Genomic DNA, 21025 nt, shown 5'->3' with positions numbered 1-21025 from the left:
CCTACACAAACTGGTATCCCTATACACTACATTCCATAAGCACACACATTAGATCCTCTACAGTAACACATAACATATCCGCTACACACTCCACTCCTTGTGAGCGAACTCATGGGTGGAACATGTAGGTGGACTTATGGATGGGCCTTATGGACATACTCACCGTCAGGCCCTGGGGCCCAGACCTTTTTTGTGACCACAGTTACAAACAGCCTCCAGAGATCCTGTTCTACACCAGACCAGTGGAGCCAGACTGCAGCCAGAGCCCATCACCATCCTCATCTGATTGTAAGTAGGCAATCTAGTATATTATTAGTGACACTAATCTCTAATTTACCTCACATTAAAGGGACACTATAGTCCCCCAGAACCACTGCAGCTTAATAAAGTGGTTCTGGTGTCTATAGTTTGTCCCTGCAGGCTTTTTAATGTAAACACACACTGTGTGCAGCACCGGCGTTAGTTCATATGGCAGATCATATGGGTGGGGGATTGCGATGTCACTGGGGGATAGGTGGGAGGGGGGGGGGGGCGGCAAATCTTTATTTTGCCTAGGGGTGAAAAAATCTAAGAACTGAGCAGATGGAAAAAGTGAAGTGCATTGTAGACCACAGTAAGCATATTGGGGTAGTGGACTTGGCTGATCAATATATACAGGCCTAAATGTGATGAAGTAGGGCATGTAAAAGAATGTGTCTGGTTTGGAGAACATTATATGATTTGATTGAATCTTAACTACATTTCCAGATCCCCTTCCCCATGGAAGTGGCAATTCTAAACAATTATCAATCCACATTATTTTCATATGAGAAAACCATAATATTCTTATACATCATACCTGTCAAATGGAATTTCTTGCACATCAGGCTAATGATACCTTGTCAGTATTTGGGAAAATCTGAGGCGCATTTCTAAAAGGGAGCGAAGGACGGGTGAGGAGATTGCTAAAGATGGTACTATAAATAAATGTAAAATTGATTCTAGACATTTTGAGTTAAGGAGGTTGTAGATATTAACATTTGTTAAATTTAATTTGGGCTATTGAACCAGAATGAGCTAACTGTAAGGGAATATATAATAAGATAGTTTGTTTTCTTTTAATTTGTATGGTATTTACATTGTATAGTAAAGGAAACTGTGATATAGTAAAAATAAATGTGAACGTAACATAATGACAAAAAAACTTTATTTTTTACCCTTCTAGAATAATTATGACTAATCAGTAGTATGCAAGGAAGCACAATAACAGCATGCAAACCTTAATTTTAATTTCAAGTCAATTTTTTTTCCTTTTCTTTTTATATAATGTTTTTGATGTTTATCTTGTTTGATTTTGTGGCAAGCACTTTCCTTTCCGAATCCACCTGCACCCTGTAAAAAGTTCCCCCCAGAGAAAGCGACATGTTTGCTATAAGACAGAAGATCAAAAGGACTCAATTTCTTACTGCCCTTCCTTCCCATCTCTACCTGCCCTCTGCATAACAGACAGTTTCAGAGTATAACATACAGAGCTGTCCTAATGAATCACTCTGTATGTGACTTTGTTAGTTTGTTTGATTATTCTGGATTTCTCACCTCGGCTTGTCCTGATTACTCTTTGTTAGTTGTCTGTACAGACCTATTGGCTTGTTATACCGACTTCTATGACTTGTAGATGCCCATGACCTTGGCCTGACCCTTTTTAAGTTAAGTCCAGCCATTATGAAGTGACTACACCAAACAACTCAAAATACTACATTTAAAATACTTGTTCTTTCTAAGGGTACCATGTTCTCTCAAAGGTGACATGGTCACCAAGTCAAATTTACAAGTTGAAATGTGCATCTAATATATTTTGCCATGTGACTTACTGAAACAAACTTAAAAACAGTACATGGGGGCACTGTTATATTCATGAGACAATGTGAAATAAAAATACTGAGGTTTTATTGCACACTAATTCATGTCAGGATTATGAATTTTCATGTGAAAATAGAGCTCATGTGTGTGAAAACCCCCCCACGGATAAAAGTATAACCGCTAAATGGGGCCTGCATTTGTGATAAAGTGGCTATACAAAACATCTTAACACAAATATGAGTGTTTTAAAGTAGTACAATGTATAATGAAGATGATATAATTACTGGTTTTTGTGTGAAAAATGCAAAAAAACAAAACAAAGCAACTTTGCCAGTGTTTGTGACTTAGTTGCTACTAAGACGTACTGGATATAACCCATTTTGAATAACCTGGGTTGTCTAATTTTGTAAATGGTATGAAATGATGGGGGCAATTTTAATTCCTGGACTGCCATACAGACTCAAATGAAAAAATGTCCCAGCAAACCAATTTGGCAAACTGAAATGGGCTAGCCCTGTATTTGATACTGTGACTTTCCAAAACACCATAAAACCTGTACATAGGGGGCACAGTTGTGCTTGTGGGATATCACACACATTTGTGTACTTTATTGCAGTAATATTGGGTTTACAAATGAAATTCTTTGGTATTTCTACCTGGGTTGTCAGCAAGGTACCTCAATATATAATTAATAAAATAACATAATAACATATCATGACAACTCCCATTTATTGCAATATAATTTCAGAAGGTTGAAAATGAGAGAAATCTTAAATAAGAAATCTAAAAATCTTTTCTTTGCAGATACACATTTTAAAAATAAAGACACAGAGGGATTGATTATCCCTCATTTTTTCTTGAGCAGCCATTAGAAACTAAGAATAGGCATGTATTTTAAACTTAAGTATTACGATGTATAAAAAAACCACACTAAAACTCTGTGAAACTTATTTAAAAAAAAAAAATTATGCCACATTTTTGACAAAAGTGGGTCTCTCCAAAAGAAGAAGTTGAAAGAACATCTTTCAAAAATACAATAATCCTACTTAAAAAAATAACTAAATTATGTGCCCTGTATCATGTCCTGCGTCTTATGTTAATGTAAGACCAGAATAATAGATAATCTAGATAAAACAAGCTCAATAAACTTTGTCACCATCTTTCATGCAATTTAACATCAAGAAGCATTCTACTTAACACAATAAATTGGAAATCATTTTATAAGCTCATAATTGTTTATTTATCCTTTATATAAAAATAATAATAACAAAGTATAAAACCAGGAAAGGTACATTCGCATTACTCTGGTTACCAAGTACGTTCTGGGGACGTTACTTTTACCCAACATACAGGGGATGTTACTATCACCCAATTTAATGGTACTCATTTTATCTACCTCAGAAAGATAAAGGGTTGAGTCAACCCTGATGGTTAAAAGGGATTGCAAATAAACAAATATACTTCATATTTTATAATTGTTCATATTTGTAATTTTCATTATTTGTAATTGTTATTTTAATTAATTAGCATCTTGCTTTATTTCATTCAGGATGGGATCTTTTTATGCTCCTGGTTTAATATTGGTGAATGTTCTTCGACTTTTATCGTCAATGTACTTTCAATGCTGGGCAGTAATGAGCAGTAATGTCCCTCACGAACGCATATTTAAAGCATCAAAATCAAACAACTTTTACATGGGGCTTTTACTGCTCGTTCTCTTCATGAGTCTGCTTCCTGTTGCATACACCATTATGTCTCTTTCTCCGTCTTTTGATTGCGGGCCTTTCAGGTAATATATTATTGTGTCTGTATATATAACTAATATATAGATTATATATAGCATTGCAGTATGACATGCTGTTTATTTCTGATAAACATTGGCCATTGTGATGATTTGATGATTAACACTACTTTCTTTATATGATATATATATATATATATATATATATATATATATATATATATATATTTGCAAATGAGCATAACACTCTAAGATTTCTTTAAAAAAATTAAACCTAACCTGTTATTGAATAATTAGCATTTCAGATTTCTAGCCCCCCTTACCCCAGGTTCCCCATTCCCTCCCAAAGTATAGTAAAATCTTACTTGTATTCAAGTCTGCAACTGCTGCCTCTGATCCTCACCAGTCAGCTTGGCTGACATCATCAGAAGTAATTCTGTTAGCCAATCACAATGCTTTCCAATAGGATTGGCTGATATTGTCAAGGAGGCAGATCAGGGGCAGAGCCAGCACAAGTGAAACACAGCTCTGGCCGATCAGCAACTCCCTATAGAGATTAATTGAATCAATGCATCTCTATGAAGAAAGTTTAGTGTCTGCATGCAGAGGGTGGAGACACTAAATGGCAGTACTGCTCACTGTGCAGCACTGCCCAAGGAAGCACCTCTAGCAGCCATCAGAGCAGTGACCAGTGGAGTTATCACTAGGCTGTAATGTAAACACTGCATTTTCTCTGGAAACACAATGTTTACGGCAAAAAGACTGAAGGGAATGATTCTATTCACTGGAACAAATACAATAAGCTGTAGTTGTTCTGATGACAATAGTGTCCCTTTAAGCACAACATATTAATCTTTTTTTAGCTAACCTTTGAGTACAGATTATGCTTTTTGTTTTATATACTGTGACCTTTATGGGCAAAGCAACACAGTCCTCTAGGGTAACAGGCATAGAACAACAGTCTCTGGTGCAAAAATGGTGTGGTTTATTTAGAGCGTGCACAAAATCCATACAGCAATCAGTTTGTTCAAAAACTGCAGCACAACAGAAAGGAAAATCTACAAAATAAATCCTAGCTCAAATTTGAGCACTAACTAAACATAAAGAAATGTCCCTTACTAACCAGGGTAATAAACTACACAAATCAAAAATAAGCATTGGTTTCACCAACCTTTAGCACTTTGTTTAGATGCTGCTCTGCACAGACCTGCTCTCTCCCTGCAGGTCAGATTGTATCTGACTCTTTCTGCTCTGAGACCTGCTAATTAAAGCCTCAGCAGTTGCTAATTGGGCAGGTGAATGAGTATAGACTATGGAGGATTCTGGGTCCTAGATACCTTCCTTCTATTACCCTCCCATAGACTCTGTCACATATCCCCCCACCCGCCAGCTTAGACCCATCGGTCGTAGCGACCTTTGACAACAAACAATGGACTCTGGATAAACCATCTGCATTCCCCTGGTCTTTACCAGCTCTATGCTCCATAGAGAAGTTATATGGCTAAAGACTAAGGAACCAGCTAGTTACTCTGGCATTTTTTTCCTTGTTATGTCTCATCCACGTCAATGGCGCATGATCTGTGACAAGTTTGAACCTTCTCCCCAACAGATAAAACGTAAGTGTTTCCAGTGCCCATTTTATGGCCAAGCATTCTTTCTCAACCACTGAGTATCTCTGTTCATGGGGATTCAGCTTCTTGCTCAGGTACATAATGGGATGTTCTTCTCCCCTGTGTACCTGAGAAAGAACCGCTCCTAGGCCCACATCAGACGCATCTGTCTGCACCACAAATTCTTTTGTAAAGTCAGGGGCAACCAAAATTGGGTCAGCACACTAAACCTCCTTCAGGGTACTAAATGCCTTCTCTACCTCGGGAGTCCACTTGATCATAACTGGGCCTTTTGCCTTAATTAGTTCTGTCAACGGGTTTGCGATCGTAGCAAAGTTAGGTATGAATCTACGGTAGTAGCCCACTAGGCCCAGAAATACCCGAACTTGTTTCTTTGTCACAGGACGTGGCCAATCCACAATAGCATCCACCTTACTTTTCTGTGGTTTCAGGAGATCCCTCCCAATAGTGTAGCCCAATACTTAGCCTCCTCCAAACCTATCGTACATTTGGATGGATTGGCAGTTAGACCTGCATCTCGTATAGACTTTATTACTGCCTGAACTCGGGAAGGTGTGTTTCCCAATCTGTACTGTGTATAACCACATCGTCAAGGTAGGCAGCCGCGTATTCACTATGGGGCCTAAGGATTCTATCCATCATTCTTTGGAAGGTGGCAGGTGCACCATGCAACCCAAAAGGTAAGACTTTATAGTGAAATAAACCATCTGGTGTGGAAAAAGCTGTTTTTTCTTTGGCCCGCTCCGTTAAGGGAACTTGCCAGTAACCTTTAGTCAGATCTAATGTAGTCAGATATCTGGACCGTCCTAATCTCTCTATTAGGTCATCAACCCTAGGCATGGGATAAGCGTAAAATTTTGATATCTCATTTAATTTTCTGAAATCATTACAGAATCTGATTTCTCCATTTGGCTTGGGTACCAACACTATAGGATTACTCCATTCACTTTGTGATTCCTCGATAACCCCTAGCTCAAGCATCTTTCGGACCTCTGCTTTGATGGCTTCTTTTCTGGCCTCCGGGATTCGGTAGGGTTTTAAGTTAACCCTTTTTCCAGGTTCCGTAATTATGTCATGTTTAATAACATGAGTCTTTCCGGGTACTGGAGCAAACACATCCCGATTTCTAAGAACAAACTCTCGGACCTCATTTCTCTGATGAGGTGCTAGAGTGTCAGCAATGTTAACCTCTGGTACTTTGTCTACTTTGGTCAGAGGAACTTTGTCTGTCATGGCTATCAAGGCCTCTCTGTCTGTCCAGGGTTTAAGTAAATTTATGTGGTATATTTGTTCGGGCTTTCTTCTACCAGGTTGTCTCACCTTATAATTAACCTCATTGACTCGTTCAATGATCTCGTATGGGCCCTGCCAGTTTGCCAGGATTTAACTTTCTACTGTGGGGATTAGTACCATAACCCTGTCTCCAGGTTGAAAGACCCTAAGTCTAGCATTCCTGTTATAACTAGCTTTCTGGGCTTCCTGAGCTCTCTCCATATTTTCCCTGACAATTGGCATTATGGCTTCAATGCGATCCTGCATTTGTGCCACATGTTCAATAACACTCCTATGAGGCGTGTGTTCCTGTTCCCATGTTTCCTTCGCAACATCAAGGAGACCTCTAGGATGTCTGCCATATAATAATTCAAAAGGTGAGAACCCTGAGGAAGCTTGGGGGACTTCTCTGATAGCAAACATTAGATATGGGAGCAAACGATCCCAATTCTTACCATCTTTATCAATTACCTTACGGAGCATTGCTTTTAATGTCTTATTAAATCTTTCCACTAACCCATCAGTTTGTGGGTGATACACTGAAGTTTTCAATTGTCTAATCTTCAATAAGTTACATAGCTCTTTCATTACTCGTGACATGAAAGGAGTACCTTGGTCTGTAAGTACTTCTCTAGGTAGTCCAACCCGGTTGAACATAAACATTAACTCTCTGGAAATGGTTTTAGCTGAGGTATTTCTTAAAAGGTATAGCTTCAGGATACCGGGTAGCATAATCTAGTACTACCAATATATATTGGTGCCCCCTAGCGGATTTAAGTAAAGGACCAACCAGGTCCATAGCAATTCTTTCAAATGGGACTTCTATAATGGGAAGAGGAATGAGGGGATTACGGAAAGTTTGGAATGGAGCCTTTCTTTGGCATTCTGGGCATGACTTGCAAAATCGCTCTATAGCAGAGTAAATTCCTGGCCAGTAAAATCTTCTTAGTACTCTCTCCCTGGTTTTTTCAATCCCAAGATGCCCCCCCAATACATGGCTGTGAGCTAGTTTTAAGACTAGGTTTCTGTGGGATTGAACAACCTCTTCAACCCCCCTCCTCTCTACTCGGTAAAGTAAATTATTTTTTTCTGCAAAATAGGGAAGGGACAATTGGGTTTCCGGGTTAACAGGAGTACCTTCCACTACCTGAACATTGTTACGGGCAGCTACCAATGTTTGATCCTCCAATTGGGCAGCCCTAAAATTTCCTGAGCTAATACCTAGATGATGGAACTCCACCTCTTCCCTTAGATTGTCTACTTGGGAGGAATCACTTTCATTGTGTTCCCCTTCCTCACCCAAACATACGACAGTGGGTTCATTTTCATTATATTGCTCCAAATCAATCGTAGAAAAAGGGAAACCATTCTCTAACCCCACTGTTTCTGGCTCTACCTCTGTACCCTTATCCTGTTTTATTACAGTATCTTCCCAAATTTTCAGAAAGAGGGGAAAATCACGCCCCAATACAGCATCATAAGGCAATGATGGTACCACCCCAACTCTGTTTTATCACCCCTACCGCGGTAGCAAATTCCACCTCGGCCGTAGGGTACGTGTGGGTGTCACCATGTATGCATATTATATCCAACACGTGAATTTTATCTACTTGATCACTCTGAAGTAAAGATCTCTTTACCAATGAAACCTCACTCCCAGAATCTAAGAGTGCTTGCACACTCCTCCCCTCCATATTTACAGATTTGACATGATTAATACCACCAGTACTTGTTAAAGCAGACATTTGTGTGTATACCAACATTGCACCATGTTTCTCCCCCCTCCCCAAATTACATTCCATAGGTTCATCAGTCTGTGGACAGTTACATGCAATATGTCCAATCTCCTGACATCTATAACACTTTATCTCAGTCTGGCCTTGTGGCCGGGTTGGGAACCTGGGTACCCGATTTTCCAGGTAGTCAGTCTGTCTATGGGTCTGTACAGAATCTTTTTTCCCATCGGTTTCTTTAAACCCACCAGACTTCTTTGAAGGTATCCTGTTACCTTGCAATTTGGCGTTGAGGTAAGGTTCTTTACTCTGAGTTTCATTAGCAAACCGGTATCTCTCTGTCAAGTTCATCATTTCTTCAGGGTCCTTTGGATCCGCTTGACTGACCCATTTCCGTAGCGCTATCGGCAGACTCCTGAGGAAGCGATCCATAACCACCTTTTCAATGATTATTGCCGCAGAGTTGATTTCTGGCTGTAGCCACTTCTGGGCAAGTCTCAAGAGGTCATACATTTGTGACCTAGTAGGTTTCTCGGTATCATAAACCCAAGCATTATATCTTTGGGCTCGCACTGCAGGCGTAACTCCAAGCTGTGTTAGTATTTCCGCTTTCAATCGGTCATAGTCTTGTGCTTGGCTGAGAGGCAAATCATCATACGCGTTTTGTGATTCTCCACTGAGGCAAGGGGCTAATAATCCTGCCCACTGACCTGGAGGCCATCCTTCTTGGGTAGCAATCCTTTCAAAGGTTGTCAGGTAAGCCTCCATGTCATCAACCTCACTCACTTTATGTAAGAAGTCAGTAACTCTAATTCGGCGCCCCCTATCCATAGTAAGGGTAGTTACACTTGACAGCATGGTTTGTTGCAAAGCACTTGTTAGTCTGTCTCTGTCTTCCCGCTGAGTTTCCATAATGCAGTCTATTTGTGTGGCCAATAAGCGGTTTGTCTCCTGTTGGACCACAACAGCCTGTCGCTGTGTCTCCATGAGGCTACTGATCTGAGCCGCTGTTACACGGTTTGTGTCTTGCTGGGTAGTAGTAGCCTGTACCAAGGCTTTTACTAACTCTTCCATCTTGCTTGTTGTATTTTTTTTTTCAGCCACTTGGTAAACACCACACACACCACACCTGCAGGCCTCTGTTTCAAACAACCAGTCTCAGTTTGCAGAGCCGCAGTGCCTTAGGCCTCTATACCCACAGACCGTATAAATGTGCTTTAAATGCCCGCATCCTCCACCATCGTGTGACCTTTATGGGCAAAGCAACACAGTCCTCTAGGGTAACAGGCATAGAACAACAGTCTCTGGTGCAAAAATGGTGTGGTTTATTTAGAGCGTGCACAAAATCCATACAGCAATCAGTTTGTTCAAAAACTGCAGCACAACAGAAAGGAAAATCTACAAAATAAATCCTAGCTCAAATTTGAGCACTAACTAAACATAAAGAAATGTCCCTTACTAACCAGGGTAATAAACTACACAAATCAAAAATAAGCATTGGTTTCACCAACCTTTAGCACTTTGTTTAGATGCTGCTCTGCACAGACCTGCTCTCTCCCTGCAGGTCAGATTGTATCTGACTCTTTCTGCTCTGAGACCTGCTAATTAAAGCCTCAGCAGTTGCTAATTGGGCAGGTGAATGAGTATAGACTATGGAGGATTCTGGGTCCTAGATACCTTCCTTCTATTACCCTCCCATAGACTCTGTCACAATACATATTTATATATGCATTGTTTTAAATATAAATGTTTACAATTTAACGTAATATATAGATTTATTCTTTTTAAGTGGAAAAAGCAGAATGTATGATGTCATTCAAGAAACTATTGAAAAGGATTTCCCACCATTCATTAGCAACCTATTTGGATATGTATCCAATCCAGGAATTATTATAGCAGCTGTGCTTCTATTGATGTAAGTCATATTTTTTATTTTAATAATTTGTTCTCTTTTCTTATAATCACGCACAGCACTTTAGAAAAGCGTAATAATGTATATTTATTTTCATTTACATAGAAATGAACTTTAGACACTTGAGTTGATAAAAAAAAGGTAAATTAATTTTATAATTATTTCTATCATTGTACATAGAAATAAGTTATATAGGTTTCCAGAAATATGCTGTTTATCACTTTTTAGCTCCAATATGTATCTTACAATATTTAGTGCATGCATGAGTTGTTTCCTGGGCCTGAAGGGATTTTAGAGCTCTTCATCATATTTAACAGCTAATATCAGGATAATTTTAGTTATTAGTATTAACATAATTTATGTAACTTATATCATTCAAACATTTTCAAACAGAGACTACATTTATCTAAGACCGTGAGTGCAGCCAAACTTCTGTTTTGTATGGATAAAAAGCCCAAAAGGACTGGCATCTGGCAATTTAAAGATAATGTCAGCCTTTTTTTTTTTAAATTAGAGCCTGGAGGATTGCCAATCTGTGGCCCAATGGATATTTAACCAGGGGACTAGGTCCCCCTTTTACACCTGTCATTGGCCTTAGACAACATTTGTCTAAACTCTCCTGGTTAATCGTGATGTCTGGGTATCCTTACACATTTATATATTTTTTAAGAATATTTTAATGTTATGCAAATATGTTATTTATTTAAATTGCAACATTATCTGTGCAAACAGTGACAATGTTTCACTGGTTTTGGCTACCAATAACACTTTCAATATGGTTTTCACAGAACTGTAACCACATGCCTCCCAACATTTCAAATGGGCCAAGAGGGACACTTTAATGGAGGCGTGGCCAGTGGTGAGACTGTTCGTAAATTTTAGTTGACTTACATATCACAATGTATGCAACTAGAATGCAATTTAGAGTGAGAACACTCATATTTTACACAGACTGATTTTTAAACACATTTATCGTAGTTCAAAGATACAATACTGTGAATATTATTGTAGTAGAACTCTGTTATACAATCAGACACAACAATAATATGAAGCTTATAAAACAGGGACATTAGGATAGAAAAGAGGGGCAGATGGATATGTTCTCTAAATAGGGGCTGCCCCTCCTAAATAGGGACATTTGGGAGATATGTGATCATATGGGGAAAACAACCATATGCTGTATGTGTTGAGTTCTTAATAGAATGTGACCTTGTGTTGTGTTAGTGAATAGCAGATAATATTTTTTTTAAATAGGGGCTGCCCCTCCTAAATAGGGACTTTTGGGAGATATGTGATCATATGAAAAAAAAAGCATATGCTGTATGTGTTGAGTTCTTATAGAATGTGAGTTCTTATAGAATGTGACCTTGTGTTGTGTTACTGAATAGCAAATAATATTTTTTTTAATTTATGAGCTTTCCTGATTTGCAAGCTACATGGTTTTACAGGAAGCATACACTGAACCTTATGTGATCATCAGTGCACAAAATGTATCATTTATTTGTATATACTATATTTGTTTGTACCATGACTGAAATTCAAAATATATAAACTGTGGTCTTGCTTTTGATAGACTGGCTGTATATTACCTTAATGCTGTATCAAAAGCATACAAGAATGCAAACATTGAATTAAAGAAGAAAATGCAGAGGGTGAGTTTAAATAGTTTCATTTTTAAGAAATAAAAAAAAATGTCAGAGTCTATATTTACCTCTAATAGTAATCACAAGTACATGGTTTGACCTAAGTTTTTTTTTGTATAAGAAATATTAAAATGCATTCTACATGCCATGTAATCAGTATGCATAGTGCATCATTTGTATTCTAAAGGCCTGTGGGATATGTGAGTGCACTTTATGGGGATCTCTTTCACTCCATATTTAGAGAAGTCACATTAATCAGTGCTGTGCCCAGAACATCAAATAGACACTGCCTCTTATACAAACACTTTTTAATCATTTTATTGATCCCTCTTCAATGTATATACAGTTGCAAGAAAAAGTATGTGAACCCTTTGGAATTATATGGATTTCTGCACAAATTGGTCATAAATAGTGATGTCGCGAACACAAAATTTTCGGTTCGCGAACGGCAGACGTGAACTTCCGCAAACATTCGCGAACCGGCGCACCGGGCGAACCGCCATTGACTTCAATGGGCAGGCGAATTTTAAAACCCACAGGGACTCTTTCTGGCCACAGTAGTGATGGAAAAATAGTTTCAAGGGGACTAACACCTGGACTGTGGCATGCCGGAGGGGGATCCATGGCAAAACTCCCATGGAAAATTACACAGTTGATGCAGAGTCTGGTTTTAATCCATAAAGTGCATAAATCACCTAACATTCCTAAATCACAATGGATATGGATTGACACCTGACATATGACATATTGACACCTTGACATATAGATTGAAACCTGTCCTCAGAGACCCTGATACACACTGACACAGAGAAAAATAGGGGCTGTTCCCCCAACATAGGGTCACTTGGCAGATATGGATTGACACCTGTCCTCAGGCACCCTGATACACACTGACACAGAGCAGAATAGGGACTGTTCCTCCTACATAGGGTCACTTGGCAGATATGGATTGACACCTGTACTCAGAGACCCTGATACACACTGACACAGAGCAGAATAGGGACTGTTCCCCCTACATATGGTCACTTGGCAGATATGGATTGACACCTATCCTAATGATCCCTGATAAACACTGACACAGAGCAGAATAGGGACTGTTCCCCCCTACATATGGTCACTTGGCAGATATGGATTGACACCTATTCTTATGATCCCTGATACACACTGACACAGAGCAGAATAGGGACTGTTCCCCCTACATAGGGTCACTTGGCAGATATGGATTGACACCTGTCCTCAGAGACCCTGATACACACTGACACAGAGCAGAATAGGGACTGTTCACCCTACATAGGGTCACTTGGCAGATATGGATTGACACCTATCCTAATGATCCCTGATAAACACTGACACAGAGCAGAATAGGGACTGTTCCCCCCTACATATGGTCACTTGGCAGATATGGATTGACACCTATTCTTATGATCCCTGATACACACTGACACAGAGCAGAATAGGGACTGTTCCCCCTACATAGGGTCACTTGGCAGATATGGATTGACACCTGTCCTCAGGGACCCTGAGACACACTGACGCAGACCAGAATAGGGACTGTTCCCCCTACATAGGGTCACTTGGCAGATATGGATTGACGCCTGTCCTCAGAGACCCTGATACACACTGACACAGAGCAGAATAGGGACTGTTCCCCCTACATAGGGTCACTTGGCAGATATGGATTGACACCTGTCCTCAGAGACCCTGATACACACTGACACAGAGCAGAATAGGGACTGTTCCTCCTACAAAGGGTCACCATTTTTAGCCCAAGGCAGCTCATCTCATCAGGCCTTTTTTAGTCGAATGTATCGCCCACTGTCAGTCCCTTAATAAAGGTGAGGTAATCTAGACTTTTTTGACCTAGGCGACTTCTCTTCTCAGTGACAATACCTCCTGCTGCACTGAAGGTCCTTTCTGACAGGACACTTGAAGCGGGGCAGGCCAGAAGTTCTATCGCAAATTGGGATAGCTCAGGCCATAGGTCAAGCCTGCACACCCAGTAGTCAAGGGGTTCATCGCTCCTCAGAGTGTCTGTATCTGCATTTAAGGCGAGGTAGTCTGCTACTTGTCAGTCGAGTCGTTCTCTGAGGGTGGATCCCGAAGGGCTGTGGCGATGCGTAGGACTTAAAAAGCTCTACATGTCCTCCATCAACAACACGTCTTTAAAGCGTCCTGTCCTTGCCGGCGTGGTCGTGGGAGGAGGAGGATGACTTTCACCTCTTCCTCTGTTAGATTCCCATTGTGCTGTGACATCACCCTTATACGCTGTGTAAAGCATACTTTTTAATTTATTTTGCAAATGCTGCATCCTTTCCGACTTGTTGTAATTTGGTAACATTTCCGCCACTTTCTGCTTATACCGGGGGTCTAGTAGCGTGGACACCCAGTACAGGTCGTTCTCCTTCAGCCTTTTTATACGAGGGTCCCTCAACTGGAACGACAGCATGAAAGACCCCATTTGCACAAGGTTGGATGCCGAGCTACTCATTTCCTGTTCCTCCTCCTCAATGATCTCAATGAAGGTATGTACTTCCTCCCAGCCACATACAACACCACGGGTACCAGATAGGTGACAACGAGCACCCTGGGATGCCTATTGTGGTTGGTCTACCTCCTCCTCCTCAAAGCCACATTCCTCCTCTGACTCCTCTTCCTCACAATCCTCTTCCAGCGTTGCTGCAGGTCCAGCAAGCGATGCTGATAAGGCTGTTTCTGGTGGTGATGGTGACCACAACTCTTCCTCTTCACGCTCATCTACGGCCTGATCCAGCACTCTTTGCAGGGCACGCTCCAGGAAGAAAACAAATGGTATGATGTTGCTGATGGTGTCTTCGGTGCAACTGACTAGGTTTGTCACCTCCTCAAAAGGACACATGAGCCTACAGGCATTGCGCATGAGCGTCCAGTAACATGGCAAAAAAATTCCCAGCTCCAAGAGGCTGTCCTAGCACCCCGGTCATACAAATATTCATTAACAGCTTTTTCTTGTTGGAGCAGGTGGTCGAACATATGGAGTGTTGAATTCCAACGTGTTGGGCTGTCGCAAATCAAGCGCCTCACTGGCATGTTGTTTCGCCGCTGGATATCTGCAAAGTGCGCCATGGCCGTGTAGGTACGCCTGAAATGGCCACACACCATCCTGGCCTGCTTCAGGACGTCCTGTAAGCCTGTGTTCTTATGCACAAAGCATTGTACGATCAGATTACACACATGTGCCATGCACGGCACATGTGTCAACTTGCCCAACTTCAATGCCGCCAACAATTTTGTTCCGTTGTCACAAACCACCTTGCCGATATCCAGTTGCTGCGGAGTCAGCCACTTTTCCACCTGTGCGTTCAGGGCGGACAGGAGTGCTTGTCCGGTGTGACTCTCTGCTTTCAAGCAAGTCAAACCCAAGACGTGGAATAGTACCTGGGGAGCTGGGGGGGTGCCGTTGATGTGGAGCAAGATGCAGCAGCAGAAGAGGACTCAGCCGAGGAGGTTATGGAAGAGGATGGAGTAGGAGGAGTAGAGGAGGTGGCAGCAGGCCTGCCTGCAAGTCGTTGCGGTGTCACCAACTCTTCTGCAGAGCCATGCATTCCATGCTTGGCAACCGTCAGCAGGTTTACCCAATGCGCAGTGGAGGTGATATACCTGCCCTGACCATGCTTTGCAGACCAGGTATCAGTGGTCAGATGGACCCTTGCCCTAACACTGTGTGCCAGACATGCCATTACTTCCTTTTGCACAATCGAGTACAGGTTGGGGATTGCCTTTTGTGCAAAGAAATTTCAGCCGGGTACTATTGCTGAACTGAAACAGTTCTGTAAAGAGGAATGGTCAAGAATTACTCCTGACCATTGTACACGTCTGATCTGCAACTACAGGAAACATTTGGTTGAAGTTATTGCTGCCAAAGGAGGTTCAACCAGTTATTAAATCCAAGGGTTCACATACTTTTTCCACCTGCACTGTGAATGTTTACATGGCGTGCAATAAAAACATGGCAACATTTCTTTCTTTGTGTGTTATTAGTTTAAGCAGACTGTGATTGTCTATTGTTGTGACTTAGATGATGATCAGATCACATGTTATGACCAATTTGTGCAGAAATCCATATCATTCCAAATGGTTCACATACTTTTTCTTGCAACTGCAGAACATACGTAGACATAATTATAGAATTTTGACACACGCGTAACATAAAGCAATACCTAAATGTAAATAGATACCGTATATACTCGAGTATAAGCCGAGTTTTTCAGCACATTTTTTGTGCTGAAAAACCCCAACTCGGCTTATACTCGAGTCAATAGTCTGTATTATGGCAATTTGCATTGCCATAATACAGACAGGGGCTGTGGGGGCTGCAGAGAGCGTTACTTACCTCTCCTGCAGCTCCTGTCAGCTCTCTCCTCCTCCGCCGGTCCGTTCAGCTCTTCTGTCAGCTCACAGTGTAAATCTTGCGAGAGCCGCGGCTCTCGCGAGATTTACACTGGGAGCTGACCGAGGTGCTGAACGGACCGGCGGAGGAGGAGAGAGCTGACAGGAGCTGCAGGAAAGGTAAGTAACATCCCTCTGCAGCCCCCACAGCCCCCTCCTACACAGTGCCCATCCACTGGACCACCAGGGAAGGAGAGCCCCCCTCCCTGGCCAGCTAGCAAGCAGGGAGGGGGGACGAAAAAATTTATATATAGCAATAATAATAAAAAAATAAAAATAATAAAATAAAAATAATAATTAAATAAAAAATTATAATAAAATAAAAAATAATAATAATAAAAAAATTTAATGAAACAAAAAAATATTAAAATAATAAAAAATAAAAATGCCCACCCCCCACCAAGGCTCTGCATCACACTCTGCATTACACACACACATACACACACTGCATTCATACACACACACTGCACTCATACACACACACACTGCACTCATACACACACACACTGCATTCATACACACACACTGCACTCATACACACACACACTGCATTCATACACACACACACTGCATTCATACACACACACTGCACTCATACACACAGCATTCTCATACACACACACTGCACTCATACACACAGCATTCATACACACACACTGCACTCATACACACACTGCACTCATACACACACTGCACTCATACACACACTGCACTCATACACAGCATTCTCATACACACACACTGCACTCATACACACAGCATTCTCATACACACACACTGCATTCATATACACACACTGCATTCATATACACACTGCACTCATACACACACTGCACTCATACACACTGCATTCTCATACACACACTGCATTCTCATACACACACACTGCATTCTCATACACACACACTGCATTCATACACACACATTGCATTCTCATACACACACACTGCATTCTCATACACACACTCTGCATTCTCATACACACACTGCATTCATTATATACACACACTGTAAATAAATATTCAATTAATATAATTTTTTAAGGATCTAATTTTATTTAGAAATTTACCAGCAGCTGCTGCATTTCCCACCCTAGTCTTATACTCGAGTCAATAAGTTTTCCCAGTTTTTTGGGGTAAAATTAGGGGCCTCGGCTTATATTCGGGTCGGCTTATACTCGAGTATATACGGTACATACAGATACATATGCACCTGAACATACATACACAAACACACAAGAAAGTCATCTAATAAACACAGCTGTGGCAGGTTGACAACAAGCTCACAAAATTTAGACCCAATGAGCTATGTTGGCAAAAAACGTCATATAATAAAATATAACAATAAAATAATAAATATAAAAGTACAACTGTACTATTCTTTTGCTAATAGTCAGTAGGAAACTCAATATAATTCACGGATATTCCAGTTCAGCTACTTTAAATTTAAAATTCATCAGAATTCACTTTGAATTCCTGACGATTCTCACTTCAGCAAATGACTGATAAACATGTATAGATACACAAAACAACCTCACATGAATGGCAGGGCTGATTATGAATATAGCAAGAACTTTAGTGTAAGTCTTTAAGAGTGCATTCCAGTACTCTGCTCACTTCCCATAAATGAGTGCCAGTGCCCATGCTTATTATGTTTATTAGATGATATTGAGACCACACTTTAGGTCAAACTATAATAAAGGAGTTCCTTTTTTTATGAATGGTTCAGAACATACCTTCTCAAAATATCTATTATTTTAGTTTGACATTTTACTTTGTTAAATTATTTGGTCAATTAACAATATTTTTATTGGCACAAAAAAAAAAGACACGTGAAGATGAAAAGAACAGAAGAAACAACACAGCCACCACAAATGAAATAATGAATGATTTGGAAGAGTTGCTCCCTCCCAGTGTAAGATTTGGGATAAAGAAGGAGGATAAAAACCCAGGTAATTTCATATCAGGTATTACAATTGTGGTTTTTCATGTGATCATGATAACTATTGGGTAAAAGAAAAATACAAGTGTTCAAAATTCTGGAGTCACTTAGAAATGTCCATGTTATTAAAAGAAAAACTCATTTTTTGCCCATAAAAATAACATTGAATTATTTTTTTTATTTTTTTTTCGAACTCGTGGTATTAGGGTATATTTTGAAATTAGACAGTCAAGGAAATTGTACATACTTGTTTTGGGTTTAGATTATTCGACTAGTTGCGGTGTCTCAACTGATTTACTTCCCACAAATACAATTATGTTATATAAAGACGGGAGAATGTCCTCCGGCCTTGGGCCCCTTGGTCATGTTGTTGAGTCTCCCCTCTTGTGTAGTAATACTACATTATTTTCATTGTGCCCTGATGTGTATTATGATGGACTGACGTACATTCTATCATCAAAGCGTTTCTATCTTAAGTTTTCTTTTTCTTTTCTTTTTTGTTGTTTCCCTCTTTAGAAACATAGAAACATAGAATGTGACGGCAGATAAGAACCATTCGGCCCATCTAGTCTGCCCAATTTTCTAAATACTTTCATTAGTCCCTGGCCTCATCTTATAGTTAGGATAGCCTTATGCCTATCCCATCCAGTACAAACACAATGGATGGAGCAATTATAGTCCCCTCTTCTCAATTCAATAATTCTGTGGAGACAGAGAGGTACACAAAATAGTGCAGATAGCTTTAAATATAAATATAAAGTGACATATGCAAGGTAACACTCACAAAGTTAGAGACAATTGTGAACCTGGCTCTGGTGTCAATAGCCTCAGGATCTTCCAAGTGTGATCCAAGTCCCTCTGTGGATGGTCTGGATGTCCAAAAATATATAGCTTCCAATCATAGACTGAAATAAATCCAGATTGTTTAAAAGTAAAACTTATATTTATTGATACATAAAATGAAAATAAAAGTCTGTAAAGTAAAGTAAATTAATAGCCAAAACGCGTTTCGCCTCTGTGGCTTCCTCAGTTGGCTGTGTGTTTGTTATTGCGTCCATATTCCTCTTTAAATGTTGTGTTTCGCGGTCTTCTTCCGGTGGAACGCACCTTGCGTTCCATTCCTTCATCGGCAGTTGCTTCCGGGTTCCGGTCACGTGGGGCGTCAGCGCTTACTTCCGGTTTTCGTTCTATGGTCGTAGGTGGAACGCAAATTGAGTTCCACTGAAGAAGCAACACATCCTGATATATTCTCAGACGGAGTTTATGTGGTTTAACCACAAATGTCCAAATTATATCAAATAGACATAATAAAATATGCATCAAGAGAAATAATCAATTTTTTATATCATTGCTTACATATATAAAATTACAAGATCACTAGATGTTTATTTATAGGGAATTTCTTAACGTGCAAATGCAAATTTCCTTCTATTAACTATCTTAAAGTGGCAGTGCACATTTTGTATGAACTAAAATGACACTCTCTTATACAAAAAAATGTTTTAAAACAAAAGTAAATGTGACAGACAGATATATAGTATAAATTGTATTCAATCATCTTATTAAAATATCAATACACAAATGTCCCTATGGAAAACTTTAAAAGACTATATAAAATGGCATAACTCAAAATCTTGATTAAGACCATGTGGGATTAGTGTCTTAAAATTATAAATGCACTTCATCTCTTCCTCTCCTATCTTTTTATTAAAATCTCCTCCTCTCCAATCTTTTTGTACCAACTTAATAGCACAAAACAACATGTTTTTTGGATCACTGTTATGGTGTGTTTTAAAGTGATTTGACACGCTGTGCGTTTCAAAACCCTTTTTAATATTTCTTATGTGTTCTGCAATTCTGACATGCAGGCATCTAATAGTCCTGCCCACATATATTAGACCACACGGGCATCTAAGAATATAGATAACGTTTTTTGAGTAACATGTTAATAGGTTTTTAATGGTAAATATTTATCCTTTTGAAATTGGAAAGAAGTAGTATGTCTTTTTTCTTGGTTGGTTCCTCTGCAGGCTAAACAAGATCCACAACCGTAGAAGCCTTTATTTTTATTTAAAAAGTGTTCTGTTTTTTTTGCTTTTAAAACTACTTTTCACTACCATTTGTTTTAGGTTTTTACATCCCCTATATACTATCATTGGTTTAGGGGGTAGAATCTGTTTTAAAATAGGGTCTTCCTGTAAAATCGGCCAATATTTTTTGACAATATTTCTCATTTTAACATTATTTCCGCTATGATTGCATATAAACAGGATCTTTATATTACTTTAGTTTTTCGAATATTTCTTCTTTTTTGATGTATTTCCCTTAGATGTGATAAGTTCCTGTCTTCTAGTTTTTCCCACATCTTCCATACAAGTTGTTAATTCTGTTTCACTATACCCTTTTTCTATGAATTGTTGTTTAATTCTTTCTGCTTGCAGTATATAATCATTATCTTGTGTACAATTTCTTCTTGTTCTTAAAAATTGAACCAAGGAGTGTAGTGGCATCTGTTTTTTTCAATATAGCTATTCTCATCAACATCCTTAAAGTGATTCCTTGTGTGTATTATTGACTCTGAGATAAAAATTTCTAAATCTAAAAAATTGATCTGATTGTTGCTATATATGGATGTTTAAATAATCCCCCACTTATTCTTATTTAAAATATTTAAAAAATTATTAAGTTGTGTTTCACCATCCTTCCATATAAAAAAGGTATCATCAATGTATCGGCGGTAGGACACCAAGCTCGCACCTTGTGTGCTTGGTAATATAACTTGCTCTTCCCAGTATGCCATGAACAAGTTGGCATAGCTTGGTGCGAACTTGGTGCCCATCATCGTACCCGTGATTTGTAAAAAGAAGGAATCTTTAAACCAAAAATTA

The 21025-nt window shown here is 39.6% G+C and overlaps 1 protein-coding gene across 1 annotated transcript in view; it reads left to right on the top strand.

Moving 5' to 3' along the window:
- Positions 1-21025, top strand: part of LOC134612181 (transmembrane channel-like protein 2-B) — a 167218-nt gene that overhangs the window by 109223 nt on the left and 36970 nt on the right. Inside the window, exons 16-19 of the mRNA XM_063456537.1 lie at positions 3389-3628; positions 10006-10131; positions 11702-11780; positions 18024-18147. Of these exons, the coding sequence (XP_063312607.1) occupies positions 3389-3628; positions 10006-10131; positions 11702-11780; positions 18024-18147 (569 nt within the window). The remainder of the gene's footprint in view (positions 1-3388; positions 3629-10005; positions 10132-11701; positions 11781-18023; positions 18148-21025) is intronic.

The sequence above is a fragment of the Pelobates fuscus genome, chromosome 5, assembly GCF_036172605.1.
Source record: "Pelobates fuscus isolate aPelFus1 chromosome 5, aPelFus1.pri, whole genome shotgun sequence".
Classification (NCBI taxonomy): domain Eukaryota; kingdom Metazoa; phylum Chordata; class Amphibia; order Anura; family Pelobatidae; genus Pelobates; species Pelobates fuscus.
Note: the sequence above shows the minus strand (reverse complement) of the source record. Positions and strands in the feature narration are given on the sequence as shown.